This window comes from Elephas maximus, chromosome 9 (genome assembly GCF_024166365.1).
Source record: "Elephas maximus indicus isolate mEleMax1 chromosome 9, mEleMax1 primary haplotype, whole genome shotgun sequence".
Lineage (NCBI taxonomy): Eukaryota > Metazoa > Chordata > Mammalia > Proboscidea > Elephantidae > Elephas > Elephas maximus.
In genome coordinates, this window is record NC_064827.1 from 92,289,247 (window position 1) to 92,307,405 (window position 18,159).

Sequence of the window (18,159 nt, forward strand, 5' to 3'; positions counted from 1 at the left end):
ACAATAAAAAGAAAACAGGCAAAGAAAATACCTCCCTCAAATGGTTGTCCTGAGTCTTAAGTGAAGCTAATCCACATAAAGTGATTATTACAATGCCTGGCCACAATAAGTACTTAGTAAATCATTTTATATATATTTCAACTTAAAGGAATATCATTTCTATGTTTTTCAATTTCTTGGGCTCCAAATTTTTTTTTTTTTAATTTTTATTGTGCTTTAAGTGAAAGTTTACAAATCAAGTCAGTCTCTCATACAAAAATTTATATACACCTTGCTATATACTCCTAATTGCTCTCTTCCTAATGAGACAACCCGGTCCTTCCCTCCACTCTTTCTTTTTGTGTACATTCTGCCAGCTTCTGACCCCCTCTTCCCTCTCATCCCCGCCCCCATAGGTGATGCCAACATAGTCTCATGTGTCTACTTGATCCAAGAAGCTCATTCTTCACCAGCACCTTTTTCTATCCCATTGCCCAGTTCAATCCCTGTCTGAAGAGTTGGCTTCGGGGATGGTTCCTGTCCTGGGCTAACAGAAGGTCTGGGGGCCATGACCACTGGGGTCCTTCTAGTCTCAGTCAGACTATTAAGTCTGGTCTTTTTACGAGAATTTGGGGTCTGCATCCCACTGTTCTCCTGCTCCCTCAGGGGCTCTCTGTTGTGTTCCCTGTCAGGGCAGTCATCGGTTGTAGCTGCATACCATCTATTTCTTCTGGTCTCAGGCTGATGTAGTCTATGGTTTATGTGGCCCTTTCTGTCTCTTGGACTGATAATTACCTTGTGTTCTTGGTGTTCTTCATTCTCCTTTGGTCTAGGTGGGTTGAGACCACTTGATGCATCTTAGATGGACGCTTGCTAGCATTTAAGACCTCAGACGCCACTCTCCAAAGTGGGATGCAGAATGTTTTCTTAATAGATTTTATTATGCCGATTGACTTAGATGTCCCCTGAAGCCATGGTTGGGCTTCAGATTTTATGAAAAATTTCAAGTACATATGCACTTTACTATGTCAACTGGACATGTTTTTTAATATGTCTATAAAAGAGATTTTTTGTGTATTTAATTCTGCCTGCGTATTAGCATTGTGTAGTCAGAAATGTAGTCTTATGAGCCACTGTATCTATAAAAATGAGCAACAGATGTTTTCATTGTTAGTGGACTATTGACAGCATATATAAATTGGCAGTTTGTTGGAGACCTCAGAACTTAGAGAAGTTAGAAAAGAATGACATTGAAGGTTTTTTTAATTTGTTTTTATTTTTCCAAGTCTGAAGAAAATGATGATGAGAACATAACAAAGGTGTTTATTTTGGGGATAAAGTGTTCCTTCATTGAGCAAACACTGTGATATGTTTATGAAGACACAGGAGAAGTAGACACACCCGGTGTGGTTTATAAGCAGAACATCTCCTAACACTGGAATCGAAAAGGCTATCTTTAGAGTTCACAAAACAGCCCCTTTAAAATTTAATTCTTAGAAAGAATAAAAGTTTCTATGGATAAGAAAGTGGGAGACCTAGGTTGCAACCATTCTTTCTGCAGTATATTTTCCATTGTATGTGTCCAATGTTTTTTCTAAATATTAAGTCATCTGTGCATAGACCATTATTTAAATATAGTAAATTATTCAGAACTGAAGGGACATGCATTTACTATAAATATTTATCTTTTGCAAGTACTGTGCATATATGTGGTTTTCATCGACTTCAAATATGCTGGGAGTTCTGACTAGCCTCTTTTGTGAACATCAGGCTGTGGAATGGATATGTGGTATCACAGTTCCAGACACAACTCTTTAGTTCTGGTTCTGGCAGAGGTCTTCTCAATATGGTATACTATCAATGAGGGAATCCCGGCTAATATATGTCCCTTTTGCCTTTGGGTGCTGATTTAGTATAGATTCCTTTCAAGCAAATAGGGCTCATTTTAAGTACCATTCCTACCAGGCAGTTATGGCAACGAGTAACTTGTTCTCAGCCTTGGTCAGTGTTGACTGGCATGGGTGTTTCCCATAGTCTTTGCTTTCTGGGTACCTTTGGTATATAAAACAATTGTATTGTAAACATGTTTGAAATCCTGGATCACTTGAAATAAGTGTTAAAAATCTATAGCTCCCACTCCTATGTATATACCCAAAAAAACTGAAAGCAGGAACGCAAACAGATACTTGTCCGCCAGTGTTCATTGCAGCGCTATCCACAATAGCCAAAAGGTGGAAACAGCCTAAATGTCCATCAACAGGTGAGTGGATAAACAGAATGTAGTACATACACACAATGGAATATTAGTCATAAAGAGAAATGAAGTCCTGATACATGCTGCAAGAATGATGAACTTATCAGTCACAAAAGGACAGATACGGTATGATCTCACTTATATACAATAATTTAGAATAGGCAAGCATACAGAGACCACAGTTTATTACTAGTTACCAGGAGTGGATGGGAGGAAGGGAGACAAGAAGACATAATGCTTAGGGGACACTGACTTTCTGTTAAGGGTGACGGAAAAACGTGAGAATCGCTAAGGGCGATGATTAAACAGCATGATAAATATAATTAACGTCACTGAATTGTACTTGTGAAGCTTATTGAAATGGCAGATGTTACATATATTCACAATTAAAAAAAAAAAGAGTGGAAAAAAGCTATAGTCCCAACTCCTAGGTACGTAACCAAAAGCGTCAAAAGCAAGGACTCAAATACTTGTACATTCATGTTCATTGCAGCATTACTAATGATGGCCAAAAGGTAGAAACAACCCAGATATCCATCAACAGATGAATATTTAAACAAAATGCGGTAGATACATGCAATGGAATATTGTTCAGCCATGCAGAGAATGAAATTCTGGTACATGCTGTGACATGGATGAGCCTTAAAGACATTGTTAAGTGTCTTAGTTATCTAGTAGTGCTGCTGTAACAGAAGTAGCACAAGCGGGTAGCTTTAGCAAACTGAACTTTATTTTCTCACAGTTTAGAAGCTAGAAATCTGAATTCAGGGTGCCAGCTCTAAGGAGAGGCTTTCCCTCTCTGTCGGCTCTGGAGGAAGGCCCTTGTCTCTTCTGAGCCTCTGCTCCTGGTGGATCTTCATGTAAAGGCTTAGCATCTCTCTTCCTCCACCTTTGCTTCTCTTGCTTGCTTATTTAATCTCTTTTTTATATCTCAAAAGAGATTGACTCGAGGTACACCCTACACTAATCCTGCCTCATTAACAACAAAGATAGTCCATTCCTAAGTGGAATTATAACCACAGGCATAAAACCAAACCAAACCCATTACCATCAAGTTGATTCCAATTCATAGTGACCCTATAGGATGGGGTAGAACCATCCTATCCTGTTTCCAAGGAGCAGCTGGTGGATTCAAACTGCCAACCTTTTGGTTGGCAGCCGAACCCTTAATCACTGCATTGCCACAAGGCATAGAGGTTAGGAATTACAATACATATATACATATATATATATTTGAGGGATACAATTCAATCCATAACATTAAATAAATAAGTCAGACACAAAAGGGCAAATATTCTATGATCCCACTTACATGAAATATCTAGAATAGGTAAGTGCATAGAGACAAGTTTATTAGTGGTTACTAGGGGATGCGAGGAAGGGGGTAATGGGGAATTATTGCTTAATGGGTACTTTCTGCTTTTGAAAAAAAACGAAACTCATTGCTGTTGAGTCGATTCCAACTCATGACGACTCTATAGGACAGAGTAAAACTGCCCCAGAGGGCTTCCATGGGGCAGCTGGTGGATTCCAATGGCCTACTTTTTGGTTAGCAGCCAAGCTCTTAATCACTGCACCACCAGGGTACTGACCTGTCTGGGGTGATGAAAAAGTTTTGGAAATAGTGGTGACAAGTGCACAACCTGGGGAATGTAATTAATATCATTGAATTGTATACTTAAAAATGGTTAAAATTGCATATTTTATGTTTTATGTGTATATTTTACCACAATAAAACTTTAAAAAAAATCTAGAGTTCACATTCAGGATTTAGGGTTCTGATCTAAATGTTCTCTGACTTTTTATCTGATTTCCAAGAAAGATCCCTGGCTGTGATTAATTTATGGTTTTCATTTACCCTTTAACATTTTGGCTACTCACTATATTGGATTATCCAAATGAAACTATCAATTGGCTGTTTCCCCTTCCTTGCTTCCCACCAATACTGGGGAGGTAGATGAAAAGGAGAAAGAGGAAACAGTGGTATGAGAAGCTTTAATGATAAAGGCAGATTCAATAGAAGCAGAGATGGAAGAAAGAAACCTAAGTGCTCCACTTTCACGACACGTTTCCCATAGATGGCTGGTTTTCTTCAGTTTTATTAATTACTATTTCAGACAGTGTCCCTCCACTCCAGGACAGTTATCCCATTTGTGGGTTACCCATTTCCTGTGCATTTCCTTCCTGTGGCCCACCTTTTATCCACATTAATGTTACTCCGTGTCACAATCCATACCACAGGTGGCCAGACCAGGTTTTGAAAAGAAAATGAAATGGAAACTTGTCAGGGTTGCTTTGTGTTTAAGTAAAATATTTGGTGAGGAAAGGCCCAAATTCTTGGCCAGAGTGAGACTTCTGCAAAAACATAAACATTTCAGAAATCCACACCATTTCCTTCATTGTCATCTCAGCTAACTAAGGTCAGAGCAGTAAGCCTAATGGCAATTTTGAACTTGGAAATAAAGTTGAGGATATGCCCTCATTTCTTAACTGTAATTAATTAACCAGTATTTACTAGAATTTTGGGTGGTGCAAACTGAAAGGCTGGCAGTTCAAACCCACTCAGAGACACGTCAGAGGAAAGGCCTGGTGATCTGCTTCCAAAAGGTCACATTCATGAAAACCCTATGTAACACAGTTCTACTCTAAAACATATGGGGTCACCATGAATCAAAATTGACTTGACGGCAACTGGTTTGGTTTTTTTGTTTGTTTTTAGGTTAGGCTTAGTTTAATGCATGGTCTTCTGTGTGCTTACAATCAAGGAGTCAAAACTAACACACAGGATTCAACAGGGAACAGCAATTCAATAGAATATGTGAATAGGGGCTGGATTGTGTAGGACAGAGTCTGTGTGTGTGCCTCTAAATTCAGGGAAAGAAGGAGACGAGTAGGTTGAAGCACTTTGTGGCTGGAGGTATGTCCTGCACTGTGCCCAGAAAACTGGGCCATTGGGGGTGTGGAATTTGGATTAGCAGATGAGAGAATGTGTTTAGGCCCTCTAATGCCAGGAAAAGGAGCTCTGGTGGTGCAGAGGTTAAAGAGTTCAGCTGCTAACCAAAAAGTCAGTGGTTCAAACCCACCAGCTGCCCCACAGGAGAAAGATGTGGCAGTCTGCTTCCTGAAAGATTTACAGCCTTGAAAACCCTATGGGGGCAGTTCTACTCTGTCCTATAAGGTCACTATAAGTTGGTATTGACACAGTGGCGGGGGGTTGGTTTTTGGAATGCCAGGAAGAAGCCAGGAAGGTGGGAAGAGATGGAAATGTTGTTAAAATATATCAACCTCTCTTCTGTATGAAATTGGTATTGTCACTAATGAAAACTGGGTAACCCCTTTTCTTAGGAAAAACCCCTGAAACTATTAAATGTATTTATGACATTCAACAAAAGGCAATCTTATTTAGGGAATAAATTAATTAACTCATTCATGTCGGGGGCATTGACAGTATCTGTCACTAGGTAACATTTGATATTGAGGGATGAGGTTTGGAAAGAAATGAGCTCCCATTGAGGTTGTACTTGGAATAAAAGTCAAGTCATGGCCTGCAAACCTCTGCACCGTCTCACCTTGCCTTCCCTTCTAATTTCTTGCCTTCTGTATCCTTCCCTCCCTCATTCACACTGCTTCAACAGTACCAACCTTCTTTCTCTTTCTTCCACGTGTTAAGCTCTTTCCTGCCTCACACAATCTTTGCATTTGCTGCTCCCTCCTCCAGGACACTTGTCCTCAGGGTCCTGGGCAGACTGGTTCTTTTTCATCAGTCATGTCCCAGCTCACGTTTCACTTTCTCAAAGACTAAGATCTTTTTCTGACCATCTTGCCTGAAGTCTGGTACCCAGAGCTCTCACATTCACCATCATATCACCCTCTTTAATTCCGCTGAAACATAAGGAGCACTCTGAAGGGTCTTGTTCATTTGTTTATTTATTTATTATTATCCATGCCTCCTCACTGGAGGGTCATTAGGGCAGGGATCTCCTGTGCCTTATTCAGTCCGTACCCGCCAGCAGGTGGTAGGCACTCAATGAAGTGTGTATTAAATGAATCAAGGTCAGTAGGGTCTCCATTATGCTTCAAGCATACAATGCTTTGCATTCTCTTTGCTTCTCAAGTGCTAAAGCATCACAGAGCAGGCAGAAAACAGTGAATGGCGAAGGCCTGGGGTGGCCGTGTTGCTATGGCACTGCATTTCAGCACATCTCTTTTCCTTTATTCCTCTTTTGAGTCTTAAGAACTTGGAAAACAACACCACTCAGAAGGATATTTCAAAAAGATGGACTTTGAAAGAACAATCATGTGGGTTGGACGAACGCTAGTATATTATAGTGGGAAAAGCTGCTGGTTTAGTTCATTTCTCAGTATATTTATATGTTGTCGCCATTAAGGAATAAAATTGCTGCATATAATGAGCTAAGTTTCTATGTTTTTACAGCTTTCCCTTAAAAGCCCTCACACGCCTTCTCCTGTATACTGTGTACATCTACCCTTCTGTACTTTGTTCCATACTTTCCCTCCTCAAAGTAGCCCTGATTGGGTCATTCTACGCTCCCCCCCCCACCCTCCACAGACACAAAAACTAGGGTGTGGCCGCCATTGGTAATGTACTGAAGGAACTTGGAGAACCTGCTATTTGCTCTCAGTCGTGGGTTTCTCACAGTAACACACCTGACTGACACTGTACAAAAGCTGCCTAAAGTTAGTTCTCATTTGTAGCTGGGTTGGCATCTAGGTACCTGGTTAAGAAATTATAAAGTATATGTTCTTCAGTTACCTGATTTGGATTTATAAGTGAAATGCTATGATGCCTATCTGAGGTAATTACATGTGTCACTAATACATGGCAGTGTGAAAAAAACCTGATCTATCCATTATTCTGCTGTTCAGATAAACTTTATTTTATTATACTCTTCCAAAGGATTTAAGGCATCACAGCGGGTCAGAGCTGGTGGAAGAGATTTCTATTTCACTTGCCTTCCCTATACCTTGCCTTCCTACCTTCCCCTGTTAGGTAAGGAAAAGATCCATGTTTCCCCTCTACCTGGCAACCCACCAAATTGCTGTTAATTTAATGCATTATCTTAACACATAGGTTAATTCCCCCATCGCCTAACTCTTCAGTAGTCTCTAACATCCAGTATTCCTTCTTTCTTCTTTAGCACTGCAGTGACAACACGCATCCCTGCCAATCAGACATGAATATTGAAGGAGCCTGGAAGAGAGGTTACACGGGAAAGAACATTGTGGTCACCATCCTGGACGATGGCATTGAGAGAACACACCCAGATCTGATGCAGAACTATGTAAGTGTTGGCTGTGGGTGGACCGCCTCCCCTCCCTGGCAGCAAAGGAACTCATGTTAGGATTATCACAAAGGGGGAAAGCTACTGGAAAATGTAGCTGACAGATACTGTAGGCTCTCCATGTTGCTCCTTTCTAGTAAAAGGTGCGCGTTTAGGGTGCAGGAAGCATGAAATAACACATTAAACTGTCTAGTGCCTTTGCTGTGCTGACCTTTTTAAAAAAAAGCCGGTGGTAAGGTAGCAGAAACTCTACCACCAACACCGTCTTGCTACCAACAACAGCTACGGTTTTCAACAGTTCATCCAAGTAGCCAGGCATCCCTCTTAGTTTCCCTTATGGAGAGAAATGTTGTCATAACTTTTCTCAAGTTCTTTTGCTGGTATTTTTCTCTCTCTGCCTCTCCTGTTTTTAAGAACAGCAGTCATCAGCCCCACTGTGGTACATGGGGATCAGCCAATTCCCTTTCTTAGGGAGGAACTGTAAATTTATTTAGTTCCCATTTGAACAAAACAGTATAGCATGGCAACTCTCACCCCGGTCTCAAGCCTACTCGGATAGCTTTGTGGCTGTTCACATCAGAGAGCTTTGGAACTGAAGAGAAAAGTTAGTTCAGTCTCTTCATTTGATAGGTGAAGAAATTGGTATCTGAAAGTTGAAGTTAGTTATCCAGGGTCACATATAATCACTGAATGATAGCTGCCTGTTTCCTAGCTGAGAGGTCTTTCTTGTCAAAGGGGTTTTATGGTTTGTCCCTGCTCCCTACTACATAGGAATATATTTGATCACATACAGAGAGCTTTAGCCTAATTGTAATTACCTTCTTTACGTTTTCTTTTTTTCTTTTCCCCTGAAAGAAAATTCTCTAGAGTTACCTATGCCATTAGCTGTACAAGAATAATCATAATCATAAAGCCTAAGAAAATCCCCCAAAACCAAACCCACTGCCATTGAGTCAATTCCAACTCGCAGTGACTCTATAGGACAGAGTAGAACTGCCCCCACCGCGCCCCACCCCCAGGGTTTCCAAGGCTGTAAATCTTTATGGGAGCAGACTGTGACATCTTTCTCCCACAGAACAGCTGGTGGGTTCGAACCACCAACTTTTTGGTTAGCAAGAAGTGCTTAACCACTGAGCTACCAGGGCTCCTCATAAGAAAATCCAAAATATCCTAAATTAGGTTGTCTACTGTGATGTAAATTTGAACAATGGTAATAACCCAATAAAATCTTTTTAGCAATTTGAAGATTTTTCACAATCATTTTTAAAAGCCAGCAAATACAACTTTGGTTTTGGCGACACTTTTGCCTTGTTTTGAAATGTTGGTGTGTAATAAAACTTTGTTTATTATTTTGGTTTGGGCAAAAGGCCATTGAGTATTAGTAAATAGTCTGAACTGTAGACTCTTTAATAGTAGATACAATAACTGAAACCAGGCAGATGTTGTCTAATAGAAGTCCTGAGATACCTGACTTAATTAATACCAAATATGATTTTTAATTGGCTTGCCAATTTTTGGTGAATTATTTTTGTCTTCTAAAGTCTTTGGATTATGCTAAAAATGAGTCAAGGACTAGGAAGAGAATCCATAGGAAAAAATCACTTTTTTAAGTAGGTAGCCATGGAGTCTGAGTAGAAGAGAGTCACGGAGTACTTCACAGAAAAGGTGGTAATTCCTGACTCCATCTTTGATAGATACACGTTTTATGAACTGGGTGGAGGGCGTCAGTTCTAGGTATGAGGTGAGGTATGGCAGGAAAATTGCCAGCAAGAATGGGGACCAGGCAATTATATGGTCTGTGTAGAGTACTTTTTCCTCTTACAGTAGAAAAATACAACACTGATTATTATTGGACAAGTGATCCCTCCCTAAGGTGGCCTGACAGCACTGAACCATGAACGTCTTAGTTAACCTAAATATTCTCTTGCAGAAATGTGTTCAAGAATGCATGAGCCTGAGGGTTAATGGCTGATTAATGACCATCCATTTCCTTTCTCTCCCCTGTGGTTTTAGGATGCTCTAGCAAGTTGTGACGTGAATGGGAATGATTTGGACCCAATGCCTCGTTATGATGCAAGCAATGAGAACAAGTAAGGCCCACGTGAGGGGTGGCTGGCGTGTGTCTGGCAAGGCCTGCCTGGAGCTTTGCTTTCTGTTCATACTGAGGGAAGTATTTTCTTGGAAAGCCTTGGTAACAAATGATCCCTGATTTGCTCCAAGATAAACAACTGTCTCTTCACTGAAGCTTCTGGCTAATAAAAAGAGGTGGTCCACATAGTGAGAACTACAGAGAGAGCCCTAGGGAATGACTCAGCATTTCCAACTCTTGAGAGTGGTACTGGAGAGTATTGCCCCTCACATAGTAATTGACATGTGACACATTTTTGTGGGCTTGATGTACTAAAGGGAGAAGCAAAAGAAAAAGTTTCTTTTCTGTTAAATCCAACAAATTTGATTGAGTACCTACTGTCTTTGAGATCTCTCTCAGGAACTTTCTTATTCCAATTCTCCTTTACTCCATTCTGCTTTGTAGTAATTGTGTTTTCTACTAATATACCTGACGTACCTACAAGGATTGCCTATAGTCAAGAGGCACAGAAATCATTTAACCATATATATGCTTTCCAGTTAGTACGGTAGTTTTAGTCAAAATAAATGAAAATGCGCATCCATGAGATAGCATGTAATATATCCTAACAGCCTTCACAAAGTAAGGGGGAAGGATTTTCTTGCTAAAAATGACCCAGATTCCTTAAAAGATTAGTAGATATTTCCAATCTCTATGTCGTGTTAGCTAACTTTTTCTTTCTTTCTTTTTTTTTTTTTTTTTACTGCAAAGCTTCTCCAGGATAATCCTTTGAGTGTTTATGTACATCTCGTAGTTTGGGAACACAGAAGTCGCAGAGTTCTTGCTCATTTGTTATGTGCCCTTTCCAACCTGCTTTTTTCTTTAGGGAAGATTTTCTCAGCTAGTATGATTTAATTAAATGAGTCAATACATTTAGATAAAACCACATTACTTAGGCAACTGTGACCACATGTGGCTTTTTATTACCCACAAAAAACAAAACAAAAAAACTCTCAACAAAGTGCTGTGGAAAATGCGCTGCTTAATATTAACAGCCAAGTAAATATTACAAATCATATTTAATGATGAACATTAATAAACAGGGTGATGTACATAGAATTTTCCAGAACATTCCAAGAAAAAAATACAAAGGGACCTAAATTAAGCTAGATAGTTTTCTTTCAGACCTGGTTGTTGCTATCCAGTTTACAATGTTTCAGGTTAGTGAATTTCACACAAAGGGTTATCGTTTCAGACAAAGTGAGGTAACATATTTTTAGCCTATTTTGAAAACTAGCACAAAACACTCTAAAGAAGAAATTTGAAGCTCTCGATAGTTAGAAAGTCACAGCAGATAAATTTAATTATGCAGTCCATTCTGCTATCATGCGACATCTGTGTTCCTAAAAATAAGTGCACCCTGCAAAGTCTAAAAACACAGGGCTTTAGGGTAATGGATTTGGGGCATAGTACCCAAAAACTTCATCAGTGACACATTTAAAAAAAAAAAAAGAGGAACCTAATAAACCAACATTTGTATGGAGAAAAGAGAAACAAGAAGACTTTGTGTAGGAAAGTCTAGATCATGTTTACATCCAACATGCCCAAGTGCAGAAGGTTTAAGGGACAAGAGGGTCTATAGCTAGAAACTGCCAATCTGTTCTGCTTGTTCTATTGCCAGTTCTGTTTGAATCTACCAATGAGTTTTTGCATACAAAACTCATTGGTGATGATGACTGTTCTCCAAAGGTGTGGCTGATCTTTGACTACCACTGTCTTTACATTATCTATGTGTAAAAACAATTCTTTAATTATTGTCTTTCATGACTTTTTAAACTTAGCTGTCCCCAAGACCTTCGTTCAAGAAGAATCACCTTGGTCACACTCACTCCAGGGTATTCTAATGTCACCTCTTTATCCATTCCAAGCACTGTCCCTGAGCCATTTAGTGTAGTTGGAGTTTAATAATTGGATAATGCAGACAATTTCCCAGATGTGTGCTTAAACTGGTAGTCTTGACAGTGAAATTTGACATTTTCAGAGATATGACACCAGCACTCTCTACCTCTGTTTTTATGCATGGGTCCATGGTTAGACTATTCTGTTTAAACTGAGGTCCCTTGGCATTTGAAAATAGAGTGGATTTGTAGTTTAAAAGGGTTTGCTTTTAGTCTTGGCTTTCCCTGATTGACTTTATGGCCTTCGGGCCTAACTACCCTGAGCTATTAGTCTATATGTATATATTTTATAATTTTTATTGTGCTTTAAGTGAAAGTTTACAAATCAAGTCAGTCTCTCACACAAAAACTTACCTTGCTACATACTCCCAGTTACTCTCCCTCTAATGAGACAGCCCACTCTCCCTCCACTCTCTCTTTTCATGTCCATTTCGCCAGCTTCTACCCTCCTCTATCCTCTCATCTCCCCTCCAGTCAGGAGATGCCAACATAGTCTATATATTTTTTTAATCTCTAGAAGAGGCATAATAATATGTGTAAAGATTAGCAGTAAAATATGTAAAACAATAAAGCATAGTGCATATTTCTTCCAATGTAATTGACGTATTAAAAAAAATTTTTTTTTTTTATGTATCTTCCAATGTAATTGATGTATATATATAGGTGCTGGATAAGTAATAGCTGTTCTTAGTATAATTATGTTTTCTGTTTATATATCCAGTTCTTGGTAAGCAGTACCTCAAAATGTATGTGCATATGAACATTTTGAACTTAAATTTAGACTTGGAAATCTTTATTTATTTACAGGGTTAGACCTTTATGGATTTTTCTGCTTTGGACTGGGAGCTATGACTCATTCAGGCTATACTAGTTTTCTTTAATTCCATACCGTCATCTCCCAGTGGACCATGAGTCCTAGAATTTGATATGACATAGTGAGGGTTGGTAGTGAGGGTGAGGAATGTCTTATCATGATCAGAACCGAGGAAGATGAGGCCTGTGCTGCTACACAGGTGCCTTCTCCTCACTGTACAACCAGTCCTGTAGGCTTCAGTGCATATTGGAAATTATTTCAGACTTGGCTGCATTTGTTCATTCATTCAACAAGTATTCTCTGAGACCCTACTTTGCAAATTGTTCTGCGCTAAATGCCTAGGGAATACTAACTAATGGGGTAGAATTGGAAGATGATTTAGTAGAAGCTATAATGCCTGAAGGGCTTTCGGTACTAAGAAAGAAAGTACCCTCAAAACTTTATGCAAATCATGCAAATTATATTTTAGACTTGCATCATTACATTTGTAATGCGAAAGCTTTGGGGGCGAAGGAAATCCCCTTTGAAGTGCAAAAGTTATAAAAAATTCTTTTCTTTTCCCTTTTTCAAGTTCCCAAATGGTGGAGCGTCAGACCTAAATACTTGATGGTGAAGAAATAGCAGTATTAGGGGAGACCATGAAAACTTGTCCTCCCATTCAGCTTCTCCTCCACTGATATTGGCATGTCAAGTAAAGCTGACTGCACTGTTCTAGGCTTAAAATAGAAAACGTCCTCCCTACAAATTAAGCCGTCTCCTGGCATCTCATGCCACTACTTCTATTTCCAATAAATGAATTATTGATGTCTGAGTTAGATCATCCTTTCCCCAGTTTTGCTTCCTGTTCAGTGTTCCTTCCACTTAAAAGTCATAGCAACATATTTCGTAGCTGAGACATGACATTATATTTTGAAGGTGTGGCATGTGGGCCCAGAATCTAATTCCTTTTTCAGAATAAACCAACCCATAGGTTAAAGACTCATTTTCCTAAAGGAATGAATTTTTTCATTTTGTTTCTTATCTCTGTTTCCAGGCAGATTTAGTCAGACTGGGTGGAAGTACATTTTTTCTGGTTCTTTATTCTCCTTTCACACATCATTGCCATGTTGCAGAAGCCAAAGTGTGTATGGCCTTCCCTTTTTCACTCCTGCAGACGAGAACTGTTGTCAGGAGATAGTGTCCCAAGGCAAAGCCAATGCATGTGGTCAGTGTTTTCTGATAATATGGAAAATATCCTAGAGAGAAAAAGCCTGTGCTGTAGGTCTGTGGTCCTAACAGGTAGAAGTATTATTTCTTCCTACTGGGGATTTAGCCAAATATGTTGAGATAAAGTTATCCTATAGCAAAGTAAGTCAGACAAGGCTCACCAAAGAAAAGCTGGGCCCTTTGCAGAGACTGATTTTTTTTCTATATATTTTCCAATTTTTAACTTTAATCCTTTCGCAAAACAGCATCTACAGTATGCTACACAGTACATAGTACTACACAGTAGTTTTAACATAGTAGTTATTTAACTTATGACTGTCAAATGAATCTATGTAACATTGGGTACAGATGTACATGTGGGAGGCTTAATATGTACAAAACAGGCAGCTGTGAAAAAATATCTGGTACTTTTCATATACAGCTATTGATTTTATGGTCATGGAAGAAGAAACTGCAATCAATATTCTAGAAAATGTATTTCTATCCATGTGGTTTCATGATGCATTACCCTGAAGTACTTAACATTTTTTATCATTTTCTAGTTCTAAGAAGTGTTCTGGGTGCGGGCACCTTATGGAGAGAGTTACAAATTAGGAAAAAGGTCTCTCAGGCCAGAAGACAGCCAGCCCTTTCCCTTTCCTTCAATAACCCCATAGTCACTAGCCCTGACAGTTCTCACAACTTAATTTCTCTTCTTTAATAGCTTTCAAAAGCCTCACACACAACCCTCATTCATTCACATTAGCCATTGCCATAGTTTACCCCTCTTTCTCTCACTTCAATCCTTCTAAGAGTCTCCTACACGGTCTCCACTCTCACTCCTATCCTGCTGCCTGAGTGATATTTCTGAAACAAAATATGAACATTAAAATCCTTTAATGTCTTGACATTTTGTTAAAAGTACAAGACCCTTCAGACCTCGCTCATTATTAAGCCTGCTGTGTTTTTCTCCACCTCCACCCACTTTATTTATCAGCCCTGAGAGTTTGTGCAGTTCTCTGGATGTGCCAGAACCGCTCAGCCTCCCACCACCTGCACCTGAGTAATTGCTACTTGTCTTCAACTCATGTCACTTGCTCTGCCGCACCTTCTCCAACCCTTTCACATTGGGACCCCTCCAATGAGCGTTCATAGCACCTGTGAAGATATTATTTCTTTATGACACCTTTCCTCTTGTAAATGGGGTCACATTTACCGAGGTAAGGAATAGAGAGGCAAGAACAGATGCTGAGAAGATGATTTTCAGTTCAGTTTGCGATGTAAATTATTGATTCACTCTTACAGTTAAGTACAAAATTACTGACCCTGCTTGGCTCACCTAGATGAATTAGCAAAATGTGTCACATTTAAAGTAGCTGATCTATTAAATGATGTTACGTATACTGGGCCACTGTGCTGGATATGTGTGTGTGTGTGTGTGTGTGTGTGTGTGTGTGTATGTATATATATATATATATGGAAACCCTGGTGGCGTACTGGTTAAGTGCTACGACTGCTAACCAAACGGTCAGCAGTTCGAATCCATCAGGCACTCCTTGGAAACTCTACAGGGCAGTTCTACTCTGTCCTGTAGGGTCGCTATGAGTTGGAATCGACATGACAGCAGTAGTTTTATATATATATATATATTCATAAATTTTTCTTTTTAACTTCCACCCTGCTGCGAACCCCACAATGCTGACCTCTAGGGACAACAGTAATGAGCTCCCTTGCCCTCTGGCTTTCCACTGGGTTTGGCTAATGGAAGGTTCAGACAGATTGGTGGAATGCAGGAGAATGAGGAAGATGTCTTTATTCTCTGCTCCTTGCCGGGTCATTGGGGTTAGCTGCATCCCTAAAGATCATAACTCCTTTCAGGTGGCCCTCTCCTAAAAGCTGCCCTCTTTGGATACCAGTAACCACTCCCTCAAAGTGGAGTGGACTCAAACACTGAGCGATGGACTCAAACATAGCAACAATCCTGAAGATGGCTCAGGATCATGCAACATTTTGTTCTGTTATCCATGAGGTTGCTGTGAGTTGGGGCCAACTCTATGGCACGTAACAACAACCACCACTCCCTTCCCAAGTCTCCTCAGGCCTAAGGGCCATCAGTTTTCCAGTGTTGCTAGCCCAGGGCACTGCACTATTCCCTATTGGTTTTCCCAAACCCTGCCTGCATCTTTATGTAAGTCCCTTGAATAAACTCTTCTAATGCTACCCAGTACAAAAAGGTCTAATGTTTCTTGATGGGCCCCTGATTGACACAGATATATTAGTCCTTTAACTTGGTGTCTTTGCTAGAGTAAAAGGGAGAATGTTCGGACACCTTTGAGAAAGAAAATAACTAGATCCATAAAAATAAATAAATAAATAATTTTTTTTTTTTATAGGAGCTGTCTAAATGGTTGTATATTCTTTAATGGATGCCAAATAAATATAGAAAATAGTTATCTAACTAAGAATTCCTCTAAGACCTGCCACCTAAACTGTAAATATTAATTTTATAAAACAATGTGTTAATTATCCCAAGGCTTATAATAATGAGAATACAAACATGAGACCCCTTGCTCTTCCCTTTGTCAACTTTGGTTTGTTCTCAAGGATTTGATGACTTAGTCTCTTGGGGAATCTCAGTAATAGTTTTGATAAAAGGTTTGATTGATGCTATAGGTAAAACTGAAGTTTGGATATAATTTATGCTAAGCCAGTGCACGATTGACATGAATAATTGATAGTTGTGTGAATTTAAATTTCTTATTTAAACAACAAACGCATACATTCCTGAGGCCTCTAAAGCAGATGGAAATCACAGTAAGGGAAAGAGATAAGTATCCTTTTTAAATAATGGATTAAGCATTTGAGCAGATTTTCCAGACAGGTGTACTTATTTATCTTTCTCCTTCAATCTTCTCTTCTAACTACCCCTTGGATACTTATATTTTCTCTCGTTTCCTTATATCCAGAAATATATAAAAATTTAGGGCATGAAGACCTTGAGATGTCAGTGTTTGTTGTTGTTGTTAGGTGCCGTTGAGTCAATTCCGACTCAGAGCTACCCGATGCACAACAGAACGAAACACTGCCCGGTCCTGCGCCATCCTCACAATCGTTTTGCTTGAGCCCATTGTTGCAGCCACTGTGTCAATCCACCTCGTTGAGGGTCTTCCTCTTTTCCGCTGACCCTGTACTTTGCCAAGCATGATGTCCTTCTCCAGAGACTGATCCCTCCTGAAAACATGTCCAAAGTATGTAAAATGCAGTCTCACCACCTTGCTTCTAAGGAGCATTCTGGTTGTATTTCTTCCAAGACAGATTTATTTGCTCTTCTGGCAGTCCATGGTATGTTCAATATTCTTCGCCAGCACCACAATTCAAAGGCGTCAATTCTTCGGTCTTCCTTATTCATTGTCCAGCTTTCATATGAATATGCTGTGATTGAAAATACCATGGCTTGGGTCAGGCACACCTTAGTCTTCAAGGTGACGTCTTTGCTCTTCAACACCTTAAAGAGGTCCTCTGCAGCAGATTTACCCAATGCAATACGTCTTTTGATTTCTTGACTGCCGCTTCCATGGCTGTTGATTGTAGATCCAAGTAAAATGAAATCCTTGACAACTTCAATCTTTTCTCCATTTATCATGATGTTACTCATTGGTCCAGTTGTGAGGATTTTTGTTTTCTTTATGTTGAGGTGCAATCCATACTGAAGGCTGTGGTCTTTGATCTTCACTAGTAAGTGTTTCAATTCCTTTTCACTTTCAGTAAGCAAGGTTGTGTCATCTGCGTAACGCAGGTTGTTAATAAGTCTTCCTCCAATCCTGATGCCCATTCTTCTTCATATAGTCCAGATTCTGTTATTATTTCTCAGCATACAGATTAAATAGGTATGGTGAAAGAATACAACCCTGGCGCACACCTTTTCTGACTTGAAACCAATCAGTATCCCCTTGTTCTGTCGAACGACTGCCTCTTGATCTATGTAAAGGCTCCTCATGAGCACAATTAAGTGTTCTGGAATTCCCATTCTTCTCAAGGTTATCCGTAATTTGTTATGATTCACACAGTCGAATGCCTTTGCATAGTCAATAAAACACCAGTGAACATCCTTCTGGTAGTCTCTGCTTTCAGCCAGGATCCACCTGACATCAGCAATGATATCCCTGGTTCCATGTCCTCTTCTGAAAGCGGTCTGAATTTCTGGCAGTTCCCTGTTCATATTAATTGGAATAGGAGCCTATTTTTCTAAGGTACTTAAGGTATGGGTTGTACTGTGTATAGGTGAGTGTGTGCCAACGGTAAATGTGCATTTTAATTATGAAGCTTATAGAAGGAAAAAAAAAAATTTTTTTTTTTATAGAAGGTAGAAGTATAGAAAATATGTCCTTTAAACCAGGACATATTTGATTAGTTCACATAAAGTAGGTCAGAAAGAATTCAGAGTAAGAGAAAAAAAAAATGTTTTGTGTTCAGAGGGGACCTGTATTCCAGATCCAGCCTTGTTGTTCACTATCTGTGTAACCTTGAACAAGCATTGGCTTCTCAAACCCTCCCTTGCCACATTGATATCTGAATGTCCGTATTTAACTTAAATAAAT

At 39.5% G+C, this 18,159-nt stretch overlaps 1 protein-coding gene across 3 annotated transcripts in view; it reads left to right on the forward strand.

The window, feature by feature from the left end:
• PCSK5 (proprotein convertase subtilisin/kexin type 5) overlaps positions 1-18,159 on the forward strand; it is a 492,175-nt gene that overhangs the window by 141,746 nt on the left and 332,270 nt on the right. For all 3 annotated transcript variants that reach the window (XM_049895206.1, XM_049895204.1, XM_049895205.1), the window contains exons 4-5: positions 7,393-7,536; positions 9,550-9,626. In XM_049895206.1, the coding sequence (XP_049751163.1) occupies positions 7,393-7,536; positions 9,550-9,626 (221 nt within the window). The remainder of the gene's footprint in view (positions 1-7,392; positions 7,537-9,549; positions 9,627-18,159) is intronic.